The 18,766-nt window shown below is 39.8% G+C and overlaps 1 protein-coding gene across 2 annotated transcripts; it reads right to left on the bottom strand.

Annotated features, from left to right (window-relative positions):
• Window positions 1–1,112: 1,112 nt before the first annotated feature.
• LOC311146161 (outer dense fiber protein 2-like) lies at window positions 1,113–18,406 on the bottom strand. Of its 2 annotated transcripts, XM_084182649.1 has the most exons (17): window positions 18,328–18,406; window positions 17,649–17,810; window positions 17,387–17,516; window positions 17,112–17,243; window positions 16,800–16,874; window positions 16,204–16,275; window positions 14,463–14,579; window positions 12,298–12,483; window positions 9,247–9,356; window positions 8,965–9,100; window positions 7,494–7,604; window positions 7,261–7,365; window positions 6,235–6,393; window positions 5,665–5,765; window positions 5,268–5,430; window positions 4,633–4,758; window positions 1,113–1,577 (listed from the first exon to the last, which is right to left on the bottom strand). In XM_084182649.1, the coding sequence occupies exons 2-17, from the start codon at window positions 17,780–17,782 to the stop codon at window positions 1,398–1,400; spliced, it is 2,037 nt and encodes a 678-aa protein (XP_084038775.1). In that variant the 5' UTR covers window positions 17,783–17,810; window positions 18,328–18,406; the 3' UTR covers window positions 1,113–1,397. The 2 variants fall into 2 exon arrangements, with proteins under 2 accessions (XP_084038775.1, XP_084038776.1); XM_084182650.1 differs by lacking the exon at window positions 6,235–6,393 and having other exon boundaries at window positions 18,328–18,389.
• Between the last annotated feature and the right edge of the window lie 360 nt (window positions 18,407–18,766).

Genomic DNA, 18,766 nt, shown 5'->3' with positions numbered 1-18,766 from the left:
TACATAATATCAACTCACCGCCAGACAAATGCAGGCAGGATTATGACTCAACCAATACTTAACAACAGTCCCATAATCATGACATAACCAAATGGTGGCCCAGTACACTAGGTATTCTGGACAACTAATCAATTGCAGTTTTTTTTCTCTTCATGGTCAAGGCAGTCAAGGCGTAAGCATTGAGGTGTTTCCTATACTCACCACAAAACGTTATCTTCTGTGAATGCTGTAAAAGAGATGTTTGAAACTCCCAATTACAGCCTCTCCAGTCTCTGGCTGTAATTTAGAAATCCTGGATCTGTGCCTTCAACGATGAATGGCAAAGCTGAATAGAATGAAGTCATCATCACACTCTTTGGTCCAACTCATGACGTCCAGCTAATACACCCTAACAAAGAATGTATGGCTATCTAATAGTCAGTGAAAGGGCAACACAGTACAACAGTAATTAGTGATTAGGCCCAATGGGAATGACACTGTCCATCTCTGGCTGTCACAGGGAGGAACAAATGTTCCTGTATGTCATCAGACATGTCAAGTCAAGCTTATGTAACAAAGCACTGAGATGTGCCAAGGTTCCTGTTGGTAGGCCCAGGCTAGTTGAGTGTAAGTTATTTAAACTGGAGTCCTTTCAGTTTACCCAAAAAACCTCTAACTCATTATCCTGGTTCACATAAACATATCAAAAGCAAAAACAGAGGCCAAGAGGGGAAGTAAAGAAGCATCCTGTGGTTCACGTCGCTACTACGTTTGTTGAATTGTTTGTTATTGCCTTTTACATAACTGAGACTGTGTTGGTTCTGTATTGGATATCTGGAGATCCTGTGATGAAACCAGGCCTGACAGCTGAAGCAACTGTACCTTGTTTTCGGATGTTGGCATTCCATCAGATTGCATGATGTTAGGAGAAGAGGAAACAAAGTGTTGACTGACTACTCCTGAGAAAAACCCTGGAGACAGTGAGATCCCAAACAGGCCATGAAACTGGCTCTCAGAGGCTCCCAAATCCTGCACAGCACGAAGAGTGATATACAAACTTAAGACGAGAGAAAAACACATTGGCTCTGGCGGTTCTGTCATTTGATTATGTGATGAAAACAGTCTGTACAATATGCAATTATAAACTTTATTGAAACTCTATTTATAAATGGACAAAAAGTATTAACTAATCTACATAAACATTTACATGTATGTCTTTAATAAACATTAAATGAATATGTGACAATTCATTGTTTCTCCAAAACACATTATTATTCTTAAATAAGGATCAAATTGTACAGTACACATGATTGAACCAACAACACACATAACATACCGCAAACACACATACCTGAGTAATCTGTAAGTCGCTCTGGATAAGAGCGTCTGCTAAATGAATAAAAATAAATAAATAATCATCATTTTAAAAAGTAGGACGATCCAAAACTAGACGGTGCCTGTGGTAGTCCCTCATCAAACATGGTGGCGTAAGAGTTTTTGAGGAAGTCTACGTAGTTCTGAATGCTCTGTTTGTGGCTTTCTGACTGGTCCAGGCTGAGCTGCAGGTCCTTTAGACGCACCTCAAACTGCTTCTCAGCCTGCAGAGCAACACAACCAATCAATCTCTTTATTGACATTTGTAGTGCAGTTAGGGTAAAACAAAAATCGGATAAAATATGCTCATTCACATAGGACAATAAGGCTTCACGCTCAAACTCAAAACAACAGTTATTACTCTAAACACTTTCAACATTATTTAATTCACCAAGGAATTCAATCCATTGACCTGACAAATGTACAGTGCATTCAGAAAGTATTTACACCCCTTGATATTTTTCCACTTTGTTACATTATAGCCTTATTCTAAAATTGATTAAATCTGTTCTGTTGGAAGGTGAACCTTCGCCCCAGTCTGAGGTCCTGAGCGCTCTGGAGCAGGTTTTCATCAAGGATCTCTCTGTACTTTGCTCTGTTAATCTTTCCCTCGATCCTGACTAGTCTCCCAGTCCCTGCCGCTGAAAAACATCCCCACAGCATGATGCTGCCACCAGCATGCTTCACCGTAGGGATGGTGCCAGGTTTCCTCCAGACGTGACACTTGGCATTCAGGCCAAAGAGTTCAATCTTGGTTTCATCAGACCAGAGAATCTTGTTTCTCATGGTCTGAGAGTCCTTTAGGTGCCTTTTGGCAAACTCCAAGCGGGCTGTCATGTGCCTTTTACTGAGGAGTGGCTTCCGTCTGGCCACTCTACCATAAAGACCTGATTGGTGGAGTTCTGCAGAGATGGTGGTCCTTCTGGTAGGTTCTCCCATCTCCACAGAGGAACTCTGGAGCTCTGTCAGAGTGACCATCGGGTTCTTGGTCACCTCCCTGACCAAGGCCCTTCTCCCCCGATTGCTCATTTTGGCCGGGTGGACAGCTCTAGGAAGAGTCTTGGTGGTTCCAAACTTCTTCCTTTTAAGAATGATGGAGGCTACTGTGTTCTAGGGGACCTTCAATGCTTCCCCAGATCTGTGCCTCGACACAATCCTGTCCCGGAGCTCTACAGACAATTCCTTTGACCTCATGGCTTGGTTTTTGCTCTGACATGCACTGTCAACTGTGGGACCTTATATAGACAGGTGTGTGCCTTTCCAAATCATGTCCAATCAATTGAATTTACCACAGGTTGACTCCAATCAAGTTGTAGAAACATCTCAAGGATGATCAACGGAAACAGGTTGAACCTGAGCTCAATTTCGAGTCTCATAGCAAAGGGTCTAAATACTTATGTAAATATGGTATTGATGTTTTTAATTTTAAATTTTAAAAACTGTTTTCGCTTTGTCATTATGGGGTATTGTGTGTAGATTGATAAGGATATTTTTTTATTCAATCCATTTTAGAATAAGGCTGTACCGCAATAAAATGTGGAAAAAGTCAAGGGGTCTGAAAACGTTCCAATTGCACTGTATTACAGTGCCAGTGGCGACCCGTCATTCAAGGCAAGTGGGGCTGAGCCTGTTTAGCTGAATACTTTCCGAATGCACTGTATGTACTACTATGCTTTAAAATAAAAAATGGTCTGACTCATTGGGTATTGTATGGCTTCAAAAAGTACTGTACTGTGTTCTCATTAGCTTTGAGGGATATGGGGGAAAATGTCACATGGTTTGCAGTAGGCAATCGTAGCTACAGTGCCTTCAGAAAGTATTCATACCCCTTGATTTAGTCCACATTTTGTTGTCTTACAGCCTGAATTCAAAATAGATTAAATAAATAAAAAAAACTCACCCATATACACACAATACCCTATAATGACAAAGTGAAAACATTTTTAGAAATGTTAGCAAATGTATTCAAAATGAAATACAGAAATATCACATTTACATAAGTATTCACACCCGAGTCAATACTTTGTTATTCTTCAAGCTCTGTCAAATTGGTTGTTGATCATTGCTAGAGAACCATTTTCAGGTCTTGCCATAGATTTTCAAGTAGATTTAAGTAAAAACTGTAACTCGGCCACTCAGGAACATTCACTGTCTTCTTGGTAAGCAACTCCACTGTAGATTTGGCTTTGCTGGAAGGTGAATTCACCTCCCAGTGTCTGGTGGAAAGCAGACTGAACCAGGTTTTCCTCCAGGATTTGCCTGTGCTTAGCTCCATTACGTTTCTTTTTATCCTGAAAAACTCCCCAGTCCTTAATGCTTGCAATACCCATAACATGATGCAGCCACCACTATGCTTGAAAATATGGAGAGTGGTATTCAGTAATGTGTTGTATTGGATTTGCCACTAACATGACACTTTGTGTTCAAGACAAAAAGTGTATAGCTTTGCCACCATTTTTTGCAGTATTACTTTAGTGCCTTGTTGCAAACAGGATGCATGTTTTGGAATATTTTTATTCTGTACAGACTTCCTTCTTTTCACTCTGTCAATTAGGTTAGTATTGTGGAGTAACTACAATGTTGTTGATCCATCCTCAGGTTTCTCCTATCACAGCCATTAAACTCCAACTGTTTTAAAGTCGCCTCATGGTGAAATTCCTGAGCGATTTCCTTTCTCTCTGGCAACTGAGTTAGGATGGAAGCCTGCATCTTTGTAGTGACTGGGTGTATTGATACACCATCCAAAGTGTAATTAATAACTTCACCATGCTCAAAGGGATATTCAATGTCTGTTTTTATTTTATTTTGACCAATCTACCAATAGGTGCCCTTCTTTGCGAGGCATTGGAAAGCCTCCCTGGTCTTTGTGGTTGAATCTGTGTTTGAAATTCACTGCTCAACTGAGGGACCTTACAGATAAATTGTATGTGTGGGGTACAGAGATGATGTAGTCATTCCAAAATCATGTTAAACACCATTATTACACACAGAGTGAGTCCATGCAACTTATTATGTGACTTGTTAAGCACATTTCTACTCCTGTCATAAAAAAGCTGTTCAATACTTAGACTCAAGACATTTCAGCTTTTCATCTTTTATTAATTAGTACACATTTCTAAAAATATAATTCCACTGACATTATGGGGTATTGTGTGTAGGCCAGTCACAACAATTAATTAATTCAATTTTAAATTCAGGCTGTAACACAACAAAATGTTGAAAAAGTCAAGGGGTGTGAATACTTTCTGAAGGCACTATGTGATTGTGTCTGGTACTTACTGACTGCTTGCTTTGTTTCATCTGTTTCAGCTCATTCTCTCTCCTGCTCTTCTCAGCTTCCAGCTCCAGGATTTTGGTCTGAAGGGAACTTTCTCTGGAGATGGCTTTGTCTTTTACTTTGGAAACCTTGGCATGAAAGAAATATAAAGATGAATAAAGATGAAACCACACCCCCGACAGCAACTAATCTCCTAAAAACACCATCTTCAATTCGCTTCTGTGCCTTTCCATTCCCTTCTGGGAACATTGGTTCCACTTAATATATACACCTTTATTCTGAGCATTTGAATTTGCTTCTATATACATACAACAGATTTGAATAAAAACATATGCTGAGTGTATGAGCATTAAATACTGTCCACATCCACACATTATATCCTATCCAGGAGCCATCATACAGTACCCAGGGGTTAAAGCAAAAAATAAATCACATGACTGAAACAGGTTAATCTCAGATCCATTGTCTGGGACCAGGTTAACCTCCCCTTTCATGTAAAACGAAATAAAAGTAATGACCATCATGCTTTTAAGGAAAGAGGATAATTTTTGACATGTTTTAAACTGCAAGTTTGACCAATTCCAGTCCTTATATGACGAAAATCCGTCGCAGTGATGGAGAACTTTAACCCGAGTACCTGTTGCCTGACATCGGCCACTGCTGCCTCCAGTTGTCTGTTGAGAGCCTGGCAGTCTGCTGAGCGCTGTTCTAGCTGCCTGCTGCTATAGTGTAGGGCCTCCTCCTGCCCTGCCAGCCTACGGACCAGCTCCTGGTTCTCCCCATGAAGCTCCTCCATCTGCCTGGAATACATCATTAGCAATACATAAGGAACACATTCATAACACATTCGTAACCCATACATATAAGTCATAAGCAGTACATTAACATTTCAGAACATTTCAGAATTCACCCAGGTCAGGCTTAAAAACATATTAAAAACAATACAATATGTCTTCAATGTCACTAATTGAAAACCAAAAAGCAAATGGAAGAATGTATTAATTCTTTCAAAGAAGAGAAAGTAATAATCTTACTTTTGAAGAGCATCCATTTTCTGCTGTAGCTGTGAGTTGGCCTCGTGGATAGACTCTTTCATGTCCACCGATGATCTCATCTTCTCCCCTTGTCTCTCCACCTGGATGCACAATAATCATACATTCAGAATTGTGGTTGGGAAAAAATGTAGTTGGACTGTGACTGAATGATATCATAGATGCTGAACGTATGTTCAGTTTAATAGTATTGACTATGGGGACATGAATGAGGGTTTAAGCACATAGAGTACAATACCACAAAGAGTTCTACCATGGAATTACTGGAATTACATTGGCTTATCAAGTTATCAACACAGCACACAACACTGTACAATGATGATATGAGCAACATTCAAAGGCAAGCATTGATTGAACAGGGCTGAAACATTAAACAGAAACACAGTTTAAAACAGTTTAAGGTGGTCATCAAGGCTTTACAAACACAGAAACTACAAAAGGGGCACATAGGGTTGCGACCTAACTTTATTTTACTGCACTCCAAGTACATCCAATCACAAACCTTACTTGCCCATCTACAGATTACATATTGTCTTACTGCTAGATGCACACCTTAACCTGCAGTTGTCTAATGGCCTCTGCCTTGTCTGCACATCTCTTCTCGGAGCGCTTCAGGTTGTCCTGGCACTCCGCCAGACTCTGCTCCGTGGTGCTCAGTAACTCGGGGTACTCTTCCAGTTCCTTCACGCGCCCCTCCAGCTCCAGCCTCACCTGGGGTCCGGGGGAGGGGCGTGCAGGCCGGCAAGGCAGGGGGGTCAGAGAAATGTTAATGACTGATTGGCTGCACCTCTCTGAGTAGCTTTCACCGACTGGACCTTGACTGGTAACTGAAGCATAGGTAACGCATGCGGAAGCAGGGCATGGCCATTCACCATTTTTTCTCAGAGAGAATCTTTGGAAGGCTTTCAGCAAAATGAGGTTAAATCAGAAGCAGCAGTTAAGTTCCAGTCCTGTTAAACTGACGTGTCGATAGGTGTACCATAGTTAGGATGCAGACTTGGGAACCTTAGTGATCACTGAATTCTAAATGACAGCATACGTTGGTTTTCACACCGAGGATAAATGTGAAGCTGTAAACAGTGCACTTTGAAATGATTAACAGCACAGGCAAAGCCTTTAAGAACCAATACAGTGGGTACCAGAAAGAGACAAATACAAATGTTAGTAAACAAATATCAAACACACAGGATATCACATTCATTTTAATTTCACTGAACCAAGTAGTGTGTGTCTCAAACTATTTCAAGAATTTGATATTCTTACACATGTTGAGTGGGCTCTCTCTTGCTTCAATTTTGAAGGACGCAAAACAATTTAAAGAGATACTTCGGGATTTTGGCAATGAGGCCCCTTAGCTACTTCACTAGAGTCAGATGAACTTGTAGATACCATTTTTATGTCTCTGTGTACAGTATGAAGGAAGTTAGAGGTAGTTTTGAGAGCCAATGCTAACTAGCATTAGCGCAATGACTGGAAGTCTATGGGTATCTACTAGCATGCTAGCTCATCGCCAAAATCCAGAATTATCCCTTTAAGACAAAGCTCTTTACACTGAATGTAGCCAACAGAAGACTTTACCTTCTCTACTTCTGCATCTCTTCCTTCTCTGATGTGCTCTGCTTCCCTCAGAAAACTCTCCAACTTTATTTTCAGATCATCCACCTCCATTTGAAGCTCTGCCGCCTGAGAGATGTGCAATAAGAGGTTAATAAAACAGACAGCTGCTGCCTTACCTTTTAGTCTCGCAATACATTTGTATAGGATTAGTAAGTACGGGAACTTGGATATGTGGTGGAGTGTGGGATCCCTACCTGACTCTGATACTGTTCTGCTTGGTCTTTCCTCTCCTGCGAGACGGTGCTCTCCTCTTTTAGCGCTGCTTCAGAATGGACCAGCTGCAGCTCCAGCTCAACGATAGACGCCTGGAACCAGAGATAAATACACAAATGTGATCCTGAACATGGTGGGAACAAGCCACATACTAATAATCATACATACACTCCCCTCCATATGTATTTGGACAGTGAAGCTAACATTTTTAATGTGGCTCTGGGCTCCAGCATTTTAGATTTGAGATCAGGCGACAGTAGAGAATCTCACCTTTTATTTGTGGGTATTTTCATACATATCTGTTTTACTGCTTAGAAATGGAAGCACTTTATGTATCTAGTCCCCCCATTTGAAGAAGTCATAAGTATTTGGACAAATTCCCTTTTGTGTATTAAAGTGGTCAGAAGTTTAGTATTTGGTCCGATATTCCTACCACACAATGACTATATCAAGCTTGTGACTCTGTTGTCGTTGTGCTTTAGATCATGTTTTGCCCAATAGGAGCTGAATGATGAGTCATTTTCTTTCTAAGTGAGTAGATAAGATGTTTCTGAACACATGTAAATTAATCCTGATAATGCCATGATTAAGAAAAATCATGAATGAATCATGAATAATGATGAGTGAGAAGGTTACAAAGGCTACAATAAAACATGTTAACTTCTCATCATTACCAATAACAGGGCAGGTTAGCATTTTCAGGGGGTATGATATTTGTACCACTGTACACCTTACTACTCATTATTCATGATTATCCATGATCATAGTAGCATGCACATTAATGTAGAAGTGTTCAGAAACATCTTCTATTCTTACTTTCACCATTCAGTTCCTATTGAGGGAAAAATAATCCGAAACACAACCAAAACAAACCGCAAATGCATGCAACAAGTTTGTAGTCACAAGCCTGATATAGTCATTGAGTGCAAGGAATATGGGACCAAATACTAAACGTTTTACTACTTTAATACACTATATATGAATTTGTCCAAATACTTAGGACTTCTTCAAATGGGTGGACTAGATATATAAAGTGTTTTCATTTCTAAACGGTAAAACATATATGAAAAAACCCTCAAATAAAAAAGGTGAGATTCTGTACTGTCGCCTCATATGAAACATTTGATCTCAAATCCTAAATGCTGGAGTATAGAGCCAAATGTAAAATGTTAGCTTCACTGTCCAAATACATATGGAGGGGAGTATATAAACATATCATCCTGTATTAAGGTGGAAATAAATTATACATGCTAGAATATACAGAAAAGGTACACAAATTAAAAAGCAGTAGAGCTAGGTTTGTTATATAAGCAATTTACAGATGTAGTAGTTTAGATAATTTGTGGCTACTCTATGGTTCAAGGTAAAGTTTTAGTCAAACAGGGTAAATCAATAGTTTTTGGTTGGTGCACACACAACTTAAAGGTCTATATTGATGTTTAATTTTCCTACCTTTAGGGTTGCGTTCTCAAGGCCAATGTCTCCGTTTTCAGCGTTTAGTTTTTCCACTTTTAGCAGTAAGACCTCATTTGCAGCAGTGAATTCCTCCCTCTCTTTCTGTAGCTTTGCAGTAACGTCTGCTATTTGGCTGTAATGAAACATCAATAAGCAATTGCCACTTGCCCACAAATCTGAAAAGCTTAAAAATGAAAGAACACAATTGATTGCCTCAAAGACCTAGATTAACAATATGCCAGACTTTTTGTGTCGAGGTCAAAATGTGAAATGACATACCCTTTCAGTAGTCCTATCTGTGCATCAAGTAGAAGTCTTGCATTTGTCTTCTGCTCCTGTTGTCTCTTCCACGTGTCCCTCTCTGAACAAGCCTCCGCCAGCTGAACATCCTATATGTCATCATGCCACATAACATAAATCAGTTTACTGTCAGTGGCAAGAAACTCACCAACAACAGGATACCTGGGTCCTGTTCAGTAGGGAACACCGTAGCAAAAGTAAAATAAAGCCTTTAATCTTCATTTTTAGTATGGAACCGTTAGCCGAAAATACACTGAGTGTATAAAACATTAGGAACTCTGCTCTTTCCATGACATAGACTGCCCAGGTGAATCCAGGTGAAAGCTATGATCCCTTATTGATGTCACCTGTTAAATCCACTTCAATCAGTGTAGATGAAGGGGAGGACACAGGTTAAAGAAGGATTTTTAAGCCTAGAGACATGGATTGTGTATGTGTGCCATTCAGAGGGTGAATGGGCAAGCCAAAATATTTAAGTGCCTTTGAACGGGGTATGGTAGTAGGTGCCAGGCGCACCGGTTTGAGTGTGTCAAGAACGGCAACGCAGCTTGGTTTTCAAGCTCAACAGTTTCCATGTGTATCAAGAATGGTCCACCACCCAAAGGACATCCAGCCAACTTGACACAACTGTGGGAAGCATTGGAGTCAACATGGGCCAGCATCCCTGTGAAACGCTTTTGACACCTTATAGAGCCCCGACGAATTGAGGCTGTTCTGAGGGCAAAAGGGGGTGCAACTCAATATTAGGAAGGTGTTCCTAATGTTTTGTACACTCAGTGTATAACAAACAATCAGAAACGACAAGGTCTACAGATCGATCAGGAAGAACACAACTTAGCAAATCAAGTCAAATTGTATTTATTACATGCGCCGGATACAACAGGTGTAGACCTTACAGTGAAATGCTTACTTACAAGCCCTTAACCAACAATGCAGTTTTAAGAAAAATACGTGTTAAGAAAGTATTTACAAAATAAACTGAAGTAAAAAATAAAATAAAATGTACGCAGATGATGTGATTCTCTACTTAACAAACATACCAGTCAGTTCCCGCCACTATGGATGAAATACAAAGTGTCGTATCTGGGTACAAACTAAATACAGGGAAATCAGACACAATGACGGTAGGTCAACCAATATCCCAAGACATCAAAACTAAGTTTAAACTTAAATGGGATCAAAATAAACTGAAATACTTAGGGATTACTATCCCCCAAGATCTGATGACACTACATCAGTATAACTTTGGAACACTGGAAAACCAGCTTAAACAGGGCCTACAAAGATAAAATAACAGGAAGAATTGAAACAATTAAAATGAAATGTTCTCCCAAGATTTGTACTCCTGTTCCAGAATCGACCAATAACTATTAGTCCAAATAATTTTTGAACAGTGGGACACAGGCCTGAGTAAATTCATCTGGAGAGGAAGAAAAGCCAGTGTCAAACGTAAAACAATCAAACAACGTAAACAAGCAGCGGGACTAGGCCGCCCAACTAAAATCAATTATTGTATGGATGAACCCAGCATCAACCACTAAATGGAGACAGATGGACAAAACCAATAAGTACTACTATTTTTAGGAAGACAATCAAACACACACTAGGAAGATCAAAAAATACCTGTATAAATAACATAAAGGTCTGGACAAAGATCACCAAAACAAAAAGCATCCAAACAGACTTGATCTACCTGCGAGAAATTGGAATGGACGGAGACTTTATAAGCCAAGTACGATTGGTGATACATTTAAAATTATGGGCTGAAAAAAGACTGACCAGGTATCATCAGATGTTCACAGATAAGGGGATAGATATATTTGAGAATCTATCAAAAAAAATACAACCTTCAGAACTCTGTTTTACAATCATTTACAAGTAAGAAGTTATCTTACTAAAGCAGTAGGACCTAATAAAACGCTTAATGATATCCATCCTTTAATTAGATATATAGCAAAGACATCTAACAAGGTAAATGCCAAGAATGTGCTGGGGCACATATACAGAATGATTGAAGAAGAAACTAAATATGAGAATATTAGAGTGGTAACCAATTGAAAAGACAAGGTGCAAATAGTAATAACCCCAGAGGACTGGGAGGACATATCTAGAAGAACAACTAACTCTCTACTCTGGAGGGATACTCTTGGAAAATTCAGTCAAGATGTTTCGTAACTCCTATAATACAACAACAATACAACCGTGACATCACACCAAATTGCTGGCGTAACTGTGGGGAGAGCAGGGCTAACCACACCCATATACTATATTCCTGCCCAGTCCTCAGTCATTTCTGGACCGAAGTATACAACGTATTGGATGATACGCTTGAACGCTCACTTTCTCTAAATCCAGAACACATGTTCCTAGGGAGAACCCCTCATGCACTGGTCCTTGAATCTGATAAGTACCTTTTCAGAATTCTGAGAATAACAGCACTTAAACAGATCCCTAGATACTGGCTTAAACCGCTGGCACCACAAATAAGCAATTGGAAAGAAACAATTAATTAAATCTATAGTATGGAAAATGATAACTCATAGAATAAGAAACCAAATGACTATTTGAGATATGATGGGGAAAAAGTATAAAAAAACAGACATTATATTGTGAAATATTTATAGGCCCTAACAGGAGATAAAATGTACATGTTTTAAACAGACGGGTGTGGGTGGACACGTGTGTGTGAATTGGTGCATGTATGCGAGTGTAGAAGTGCAAATGTGTGTACGCATGAGGGGGTACGCGTCTGTGTGTGTGTACCATTATATTGTTTTATGAAATGCTGATTATTGGCCTGTTTAGGTTAATTATTTCCTTTTCAGAATCTTGTTGTGATCTAAAACCAATAAATAAAAAGTATTTTAAAAAATACAATTAAAAAAGCTGTGGTATTATTGGACAAGTTCATGTAGTATCTCCCCGTTTCAAAACATGTTCTCCATACTGAACAAAACTCTGGTGAAGAGAATCTAAGTTGAGGAGAAAATGGTGACCGAGAAACTGATTCCCAACATTACCCACACATACCTTCTCCCTCAGCTGAGTATAACATTTATCCACAGCAGCTTCGAACCTCTCGGCCCTCTGTTTTTGGGCACGGGTGGCCTTCTTCAGGGCCTCTTTCTCCTGTTCTGCCTTCTCAGAGACACTAGAGATCTCCCTCCTCAGACCATCTATCTCCAGCTTCTGCTCAGTCAGCTGCCTCTCCAAACCCTGGGAGAAAGAAAGAGAGGGAACACACACTGACTGTTTAAACTTTCAACATATCTACAGTTGAAGTCTGAAGTTTACATACACATAGGTTGGAGTCATAAAAACTTGTTTTTCAACCACTCCACACATTTCTTGTTAAGAAACTATAGTTTTGGCATGACACAAGTAATTTTCCAACAATTGTTTACAGACAGATTATTTCACTTATAATTCACTGTATCACAATTCCAGTGGGTCAGAAGTTTACATACACTATGTTGACTGTGCCTTTAAACAGCTTGGAAAATTCCAGAAAATGATGTCATGGCTTTAGAAGCTTCTGATAAGCTAATTGACATCATGAGTCAATTGGAGGTGTACCTGTGGATGTAATTCAAGGCCTACCTTCAAATGCAGTGCCACTTTGCTTGACATCATGGGAAAATCAAAAGAAAGACCTCAGAAAAAGAATTGTAGACCTCCACAAGTCTGGTTCATCCTTGGGAGCAATTTCCAAACGCCTGAAGGTACCACGTTCATCTGTACAAACAATAGTATGCAAGTATAAACACCATGGGACCACGCAGCCGTCATACCGCTCAGGAAGGAGACACGTTCTGTCTCCTAGAGAGGAACGTACTTTAGTGTGAAAAGTGCAAATCAATCCCAGAACAACAGCAAAGGACTTTGTGAAGATGCTGGAGGAAACAAGTACAAAAGTATCTATAGCCACAGTAAAACGAGTCCTATTTCGACATAACCTGAAAGGCCGCTCAGCAAGGAAGAAGCCACTGCTCCAAAACGGCCATAAAAAAGCCAGACTACGGTTTGCAACTGCACATGGGGACAAAGATCGTACTTTTTGGAGAAATGTCCTCTGGTCTGATGAAACAAAAATAGAACTGTTTGGCCATAATGACCATCAGTATGTTTGGAGGAAAAAGGGGGTCGCTTGCAAGCCGAAGAACACCATCCCAACCGTGAAGCATGGGGGTGGCAGCATCATGCTGTGGGGGTGCTTTGCTGCAGGAGGGAGTGGTGCACTTCACAAAATAGATGGCATCATGAGGAAGGAAGATTATGTGGATATATTGAAGCAACATCTCAAGACATCAGTCAGGAAGTTAAAGCTTGGTCGCAAATGGGTCTTCCAAATGGACAATGACCCCAAGCATACTTCCAAAGTTGTGGCAAAATGGCTTAAGGACAACAAAGTCAAGGTATTGGAGTGGCCATCACAAAGCCCTGACCTCAATCCTATAGCAATCTGTGGGCAGAACTGAAAAAGCGTGTGCGAGCAAGGACGCCTACAAATCTGACACAGTTACACCAGCTCTGTCAGGAGGAATGGACCAAAATTCACCCAGCTTATTGTGGGAAGCTTGTGGAAGGCTACCCGAAACATTTGACCCAAGTTAAACAATTTAAAGGCAATGCTACCAAACACTAATTGAGTGTATGTAAACTTCTGACCCACCGGGAATGTGATGAAAGAAATAAAAGCTTAAATAAATAATTCTCTCTACAATTATTCTGACATTTCACATTCTTAAAATAAAGTGGTGATCCTAACTGACCTAAGACAGGGAATTTTTACTGGGATTAAATGTCAGGAATTGTGAAAAACTGAGTTTAAACGTATTTGGCTAAGGTGTATGTAAACTTCTGACTTCAACTGTACATACTTATCTCTAGCCTGGTGAAAACAAATAGGATTTCACTCATGGACGACGTCCATCTTGGATGGGTTGTAGAAGATTATTGCCCACTATTCTTTGTGAAACAGAAATGTCTACTTTTTGCTGTCTTTCTTCCCAACCGTCCCATACATCACACACACAGGCTGGAAGCATAATACTGACTGCAAACTGTGTCCTTTACTTTATCCGTCTTATTCTACAGAGAGAATGGCTAGGGCTTAGAAATACACATTTTCCAACTCTGACAATATAGTGATTGATTGACTGACTGATAGACTGATGCCTGAACTTGTGTGTTACCCGGAGCTGCACGGTGAGACGGTTGTTGTCGGCCTCCTTGCTGTGTAGCTGGCCCTGCAGGTGAGCGCGCGTGGTCTCCACAGACTTGGTGGCATGGACCGCATTCTCTGTGTTCTCCTGTGGCGCATCAAAGCAGAACGAGATGGTGTGAGGACACTGCTTTCATACAGTATGATTTATACCTTTAAACCTTTAATACAATATGTTTTATCATGTACAAATTGTGGTCATCACTTATGTACAGTCACATCCAAAATGATTGGCACCCTTGATAAAGATGAGCAAAAAACACCATATGAAATAAATACAAATACTGAGATATATATTGTATGCTCAAATAACATTTGTATTATTTACATTAATGCAATTGCTTGTGAGGATAAGGGCAGTTGGCCTTTTTCTATGTCTTATGAGATTGTAGAACACATTGGGAGGGATCTTAGACCAACCATTCCTTCATATAGAATCTTTCCAGTTCCTTGATATCCTTCAGTCTGCGCTTATGAACTGCCTTCTTCAATTCAAATCACAGGTTTTCAATGGGGTTCAAGTAAGGAAAATGAAAATGGCCATTGCAAAATGTTGATTTTGTGGTAAATTAACTATTTCTTTGTGGATTTTCATGTGTGCTTGGGGTCATATTGTCTTGCTGTAAGATACACTTGTGGCCAAGTTTCAGCCTCCTGGCAGAGGGAACCAGGTTTTTGGCTAAAATGTCCTACTACTTGGTAGAGTTCATGATGCCATTGACAAGGGCCCCAGAACCATTGGAAGCAAAACAGCCATATAACATCAAAGATCCACCACCATATTTTACAGTAGGTATGAGGTTATTTTCTGAATATGCATCCTTCTTTAGAGGCCAAACCCACCACTGGTGTTCGAGGCCAAAGAGCTTTATTTTAGTCTCATCTGACCATAGCACATGGTTCCAATCCATGTGCCAATGACGTTTAGCAAACTCCAGGTGTTTACATTTGTTGGTTGCTCTCAATGAAGGCTATTTGTATGGCAACCCTTCTAAACAGACTATTGGCATGGAGGTGGTGTCTAATTGTAGATTTGGAGACTTCGTGACCCCAAATCTTCAACTGTGGCCCTTGGACTTCTTTTGCCTCTCGAACCATCTTCCCCACTGTGCGTGGGGATAAGATACACTTGGGTCCTCTAGAAGGCAAGTTTACCACAGTTCCAGTGGTTTTAAACTTCTTAATTGTTGCATTAATACTGATATATTTGTTTTTTCAGTAGTTTTTTTGTACCCATTGCCTGATTTATGAAAGTCAACAATCATTTTTCTCTTTTCATTTGTAAGTTCTTTGCCTTTCCCCATGGTGATGGATGACAAATTGATTTTACATGCGTGTTACCAAATTTGTGTGAAACAGGAAACCATGAAAGGCCACAATACAGTTAATTAAGCTGAGATTGACTTAAAAATTAGAATGTTAATGCAGTTGATTATAATTATTTTTATTATATTATATAAGAATTGTTAGGGGTGCCAATAATTTTGACACCTATCTTTTTTAGACTTGTTTTAACTTGTTAAACAAAATATATTTCTCTGAGCAATTGTATTTGTATAAAATACTAGAATTTCCCCATTTTTTGGAGCATACAATATAGCTTGGTATTTGTATCATTTATTTTAAACAGTAATTTTTGCTAATCTTTATCAAGGGCGCCAATAATTTCAGATGCGACCATATTTCATGTGAAATGAAAGGCCAAAGCTTACCATTTCTTTCTTCCTCAAACCCATCAGTTCATCCACCCTTTTTTCTTTATCATTCAAATGTCTTTTCAAATGCTGGTGGAAACAAAAGAACAACAAAAACATTTGATCTTACTCACAGTACAACTGTAAAATGACAAATGTGTATAGTGAACAGGAGCAGATGCTTTTCTATCCCAAGTGTCTTACAAAGTTAGAACACAAGTTCAGTACATGTGGCCCATGCAGGACTGAATCAAATCCCCAACCTTAATGTAGCTAACACCATGTTTCAACCCATTGAGCCATCTGAACTACTGCACTGAATTACCCTACCCTCTGGGCGGCAGGTAGCCTAGCGGTTAAGAGTGTTGGGCCAGTAACTGAAAGATTGCTGGTTAGAATCCCAGAGCCGACTAGGTGAAAAATCTGTCAATGTGCCCTTGAGCAAAGCACTTAACCCTAATTGCTCCTGTAAATCGCTCTGGATAAGAGCATCTGCTAAATGACTAAAATGTAAAATGTATAATCTGCCAAGAGGAGCTTAACATATTGGCAGACCATACAGCTCTGGAGTGTCTGAAGTTCTCTTTTTTTTACCCAAATGAGGAGCAATTTACCAGATTATCACACTCAGCCTGTGTAAGCTTCTTTAGTAAGAGATCGATGTGTTTGTCTGTCTCCATTCGAGATGCCTAATAAAAGGGAGACAAAAAGAGGTAGTCAAATCATGTTATTTCAAGCAACAGTTAAAAAGACAAAGTTGCAATAACAGTTTCCTTTAGTCCACAGGTCAGTATAATGCATTATGTTGCCGTTATAATGCATTGTAAAACTTGTCATAAGCATGACCCCCTTATAAATTGCAACCTGACAGTCATTCAAAGTAGTAGTCATTAGCCATCAGATTATAACTGGTTGATAAAACCAACCTCTGCATCCTGCAGGTCTTTGAGTTGCTGTCGAACAGACTTGTTAATCCGTTTAAAAACCTCCAACTTCTCCAGCAGAAGGCCTCTCTGCCTTGACATCCGCCGGTTATCAGAGGCAGAGTGTCTTGAGTCCTTTATAATAGAAGGATAAATTACATTCTGCTTTTGACACATTAAACATTGTTAATGAATTGAACATTTTGATATCATGTTGTACATCTCAAAATAATGACAGGTGCACTGTCAGCATATCAATTATAAAGGACTTCACATACAGCAAAATCATCCTCCAGGGTCTCCTTGAATGACATGAGCTGTACGGCTGCAGAGTTGGCCGCTGATTCTGCATCCATCAATGTTTTCATCAGGGGACTTTTGTCCACGGTGGCTCCATAGTCTCCATAGCTAAGTATAACGACAAGAGAGAGAGAGAGGATTTGAAATCAGTTGGATCCACACTGAAAGCTATTTGTGGGCAAGTGTGTGTGGCCTCAATGTTTACTATCCCTTAATAAAACTGTGCCTCATGGGTCTCACCAGTTACTCTCCATCTCTGGGGTTTTGGTGTAGACACTGCTGCGTATCCTGCTCCCTCTCCCAGGCTCGGAGAAGCCGTCTAGATCATCATCTAAAGAGTCCTGGTAGGGATCCTCAGGAGACATGGCTCTCATTCGCGTGCAAGGTGGATCAGAGGACTGACTATATGGTTAGGCTTACATTAATGCTTTCCCATGACTGCTTGCCTATAATAATCCCATTCTCATTTTCTAATAAATTAAACTAGACAACTGTAATGACAAGGAAATTATGAAAAATATTGTTGCATAGACAGCATATGATAAGATTACACAGACAACATCAGTGTATAATATAATGCAAGTATAGCTAGAATTTTATTTAACTAACCGGTCTCTTACAAGGAAATTGTCAAAGACAACAACTATTTCCTCTAATAGTATGTATTGTCAGGATACAAACAGTGCGTGTTCTTTTACCATTATCTTCTAGCTGAGCTGATCCATTCTGACCTTCACTTTCAGAGTTAAAGAACAGTAGCTAGCTAGCTAGCAAGCAGAACAAGTTCAAGTTTGCTACCTAGCTAATTTGGCCAGTTAGTTAGAATCACGAAGATGGAATGAAAATACAAACCGAATTTGCAGTAGGTAAGACACATATCCTATGATCAAGAAGTAGCTAGCTAAATTGTGTTTTTTACCTTCATTCACTACGGTGCCTTTTGTCTTGTGTTACTGCTATTCAACAGCTGATGCTCTCTGTAGGAAACGGTTGTCACTAGTTACCACAGCCACAAAGTGGCTATATCGTAAAAATTCATGAAAATAAAAATTAGCTTTTTGGTCTTAATTAAAGTTAGGGTTAGGCATACGGTTAGCAGTGTGGTTAGGGTTAGGTTTAAAATCAGATTTTAAGAAGATAAATTGTAGAAATGGGCGGGGTTTATGACTTTCTGGCTGTGGTAATTAGTGACGACCGTAGGAAACGAATGGCGTTCGTTGCACCCATTGGTTGATTTGAGTCCCGTCTATTTGTTCTGCGATTCGAGATTGGCTAAGGCATTGGACGTAACGTAAACAAACCCCACTAGAGCGTGGTTGTTGTTAGCAAACCAAATGAACCAAATGGCCGTTGGGGGT

Source organism: Coregonus lavaretus (assembly GCF_964263955.1).
Source record: "Coregonus lavaretus genome assembly, chromosome: 19".
Taxonomy (NCBI): domain Eukaryota; kingdom Metazoa; phylum Chordata; class Actinopteri; order Salmoniformes; family Salmonidae; genus Coregonus; species Coregonus lavaretus.
Note: the sequence above shows the minus strand (reverse complement) of the source record. Positions and strands in the feature narration are given on the sequence as shown.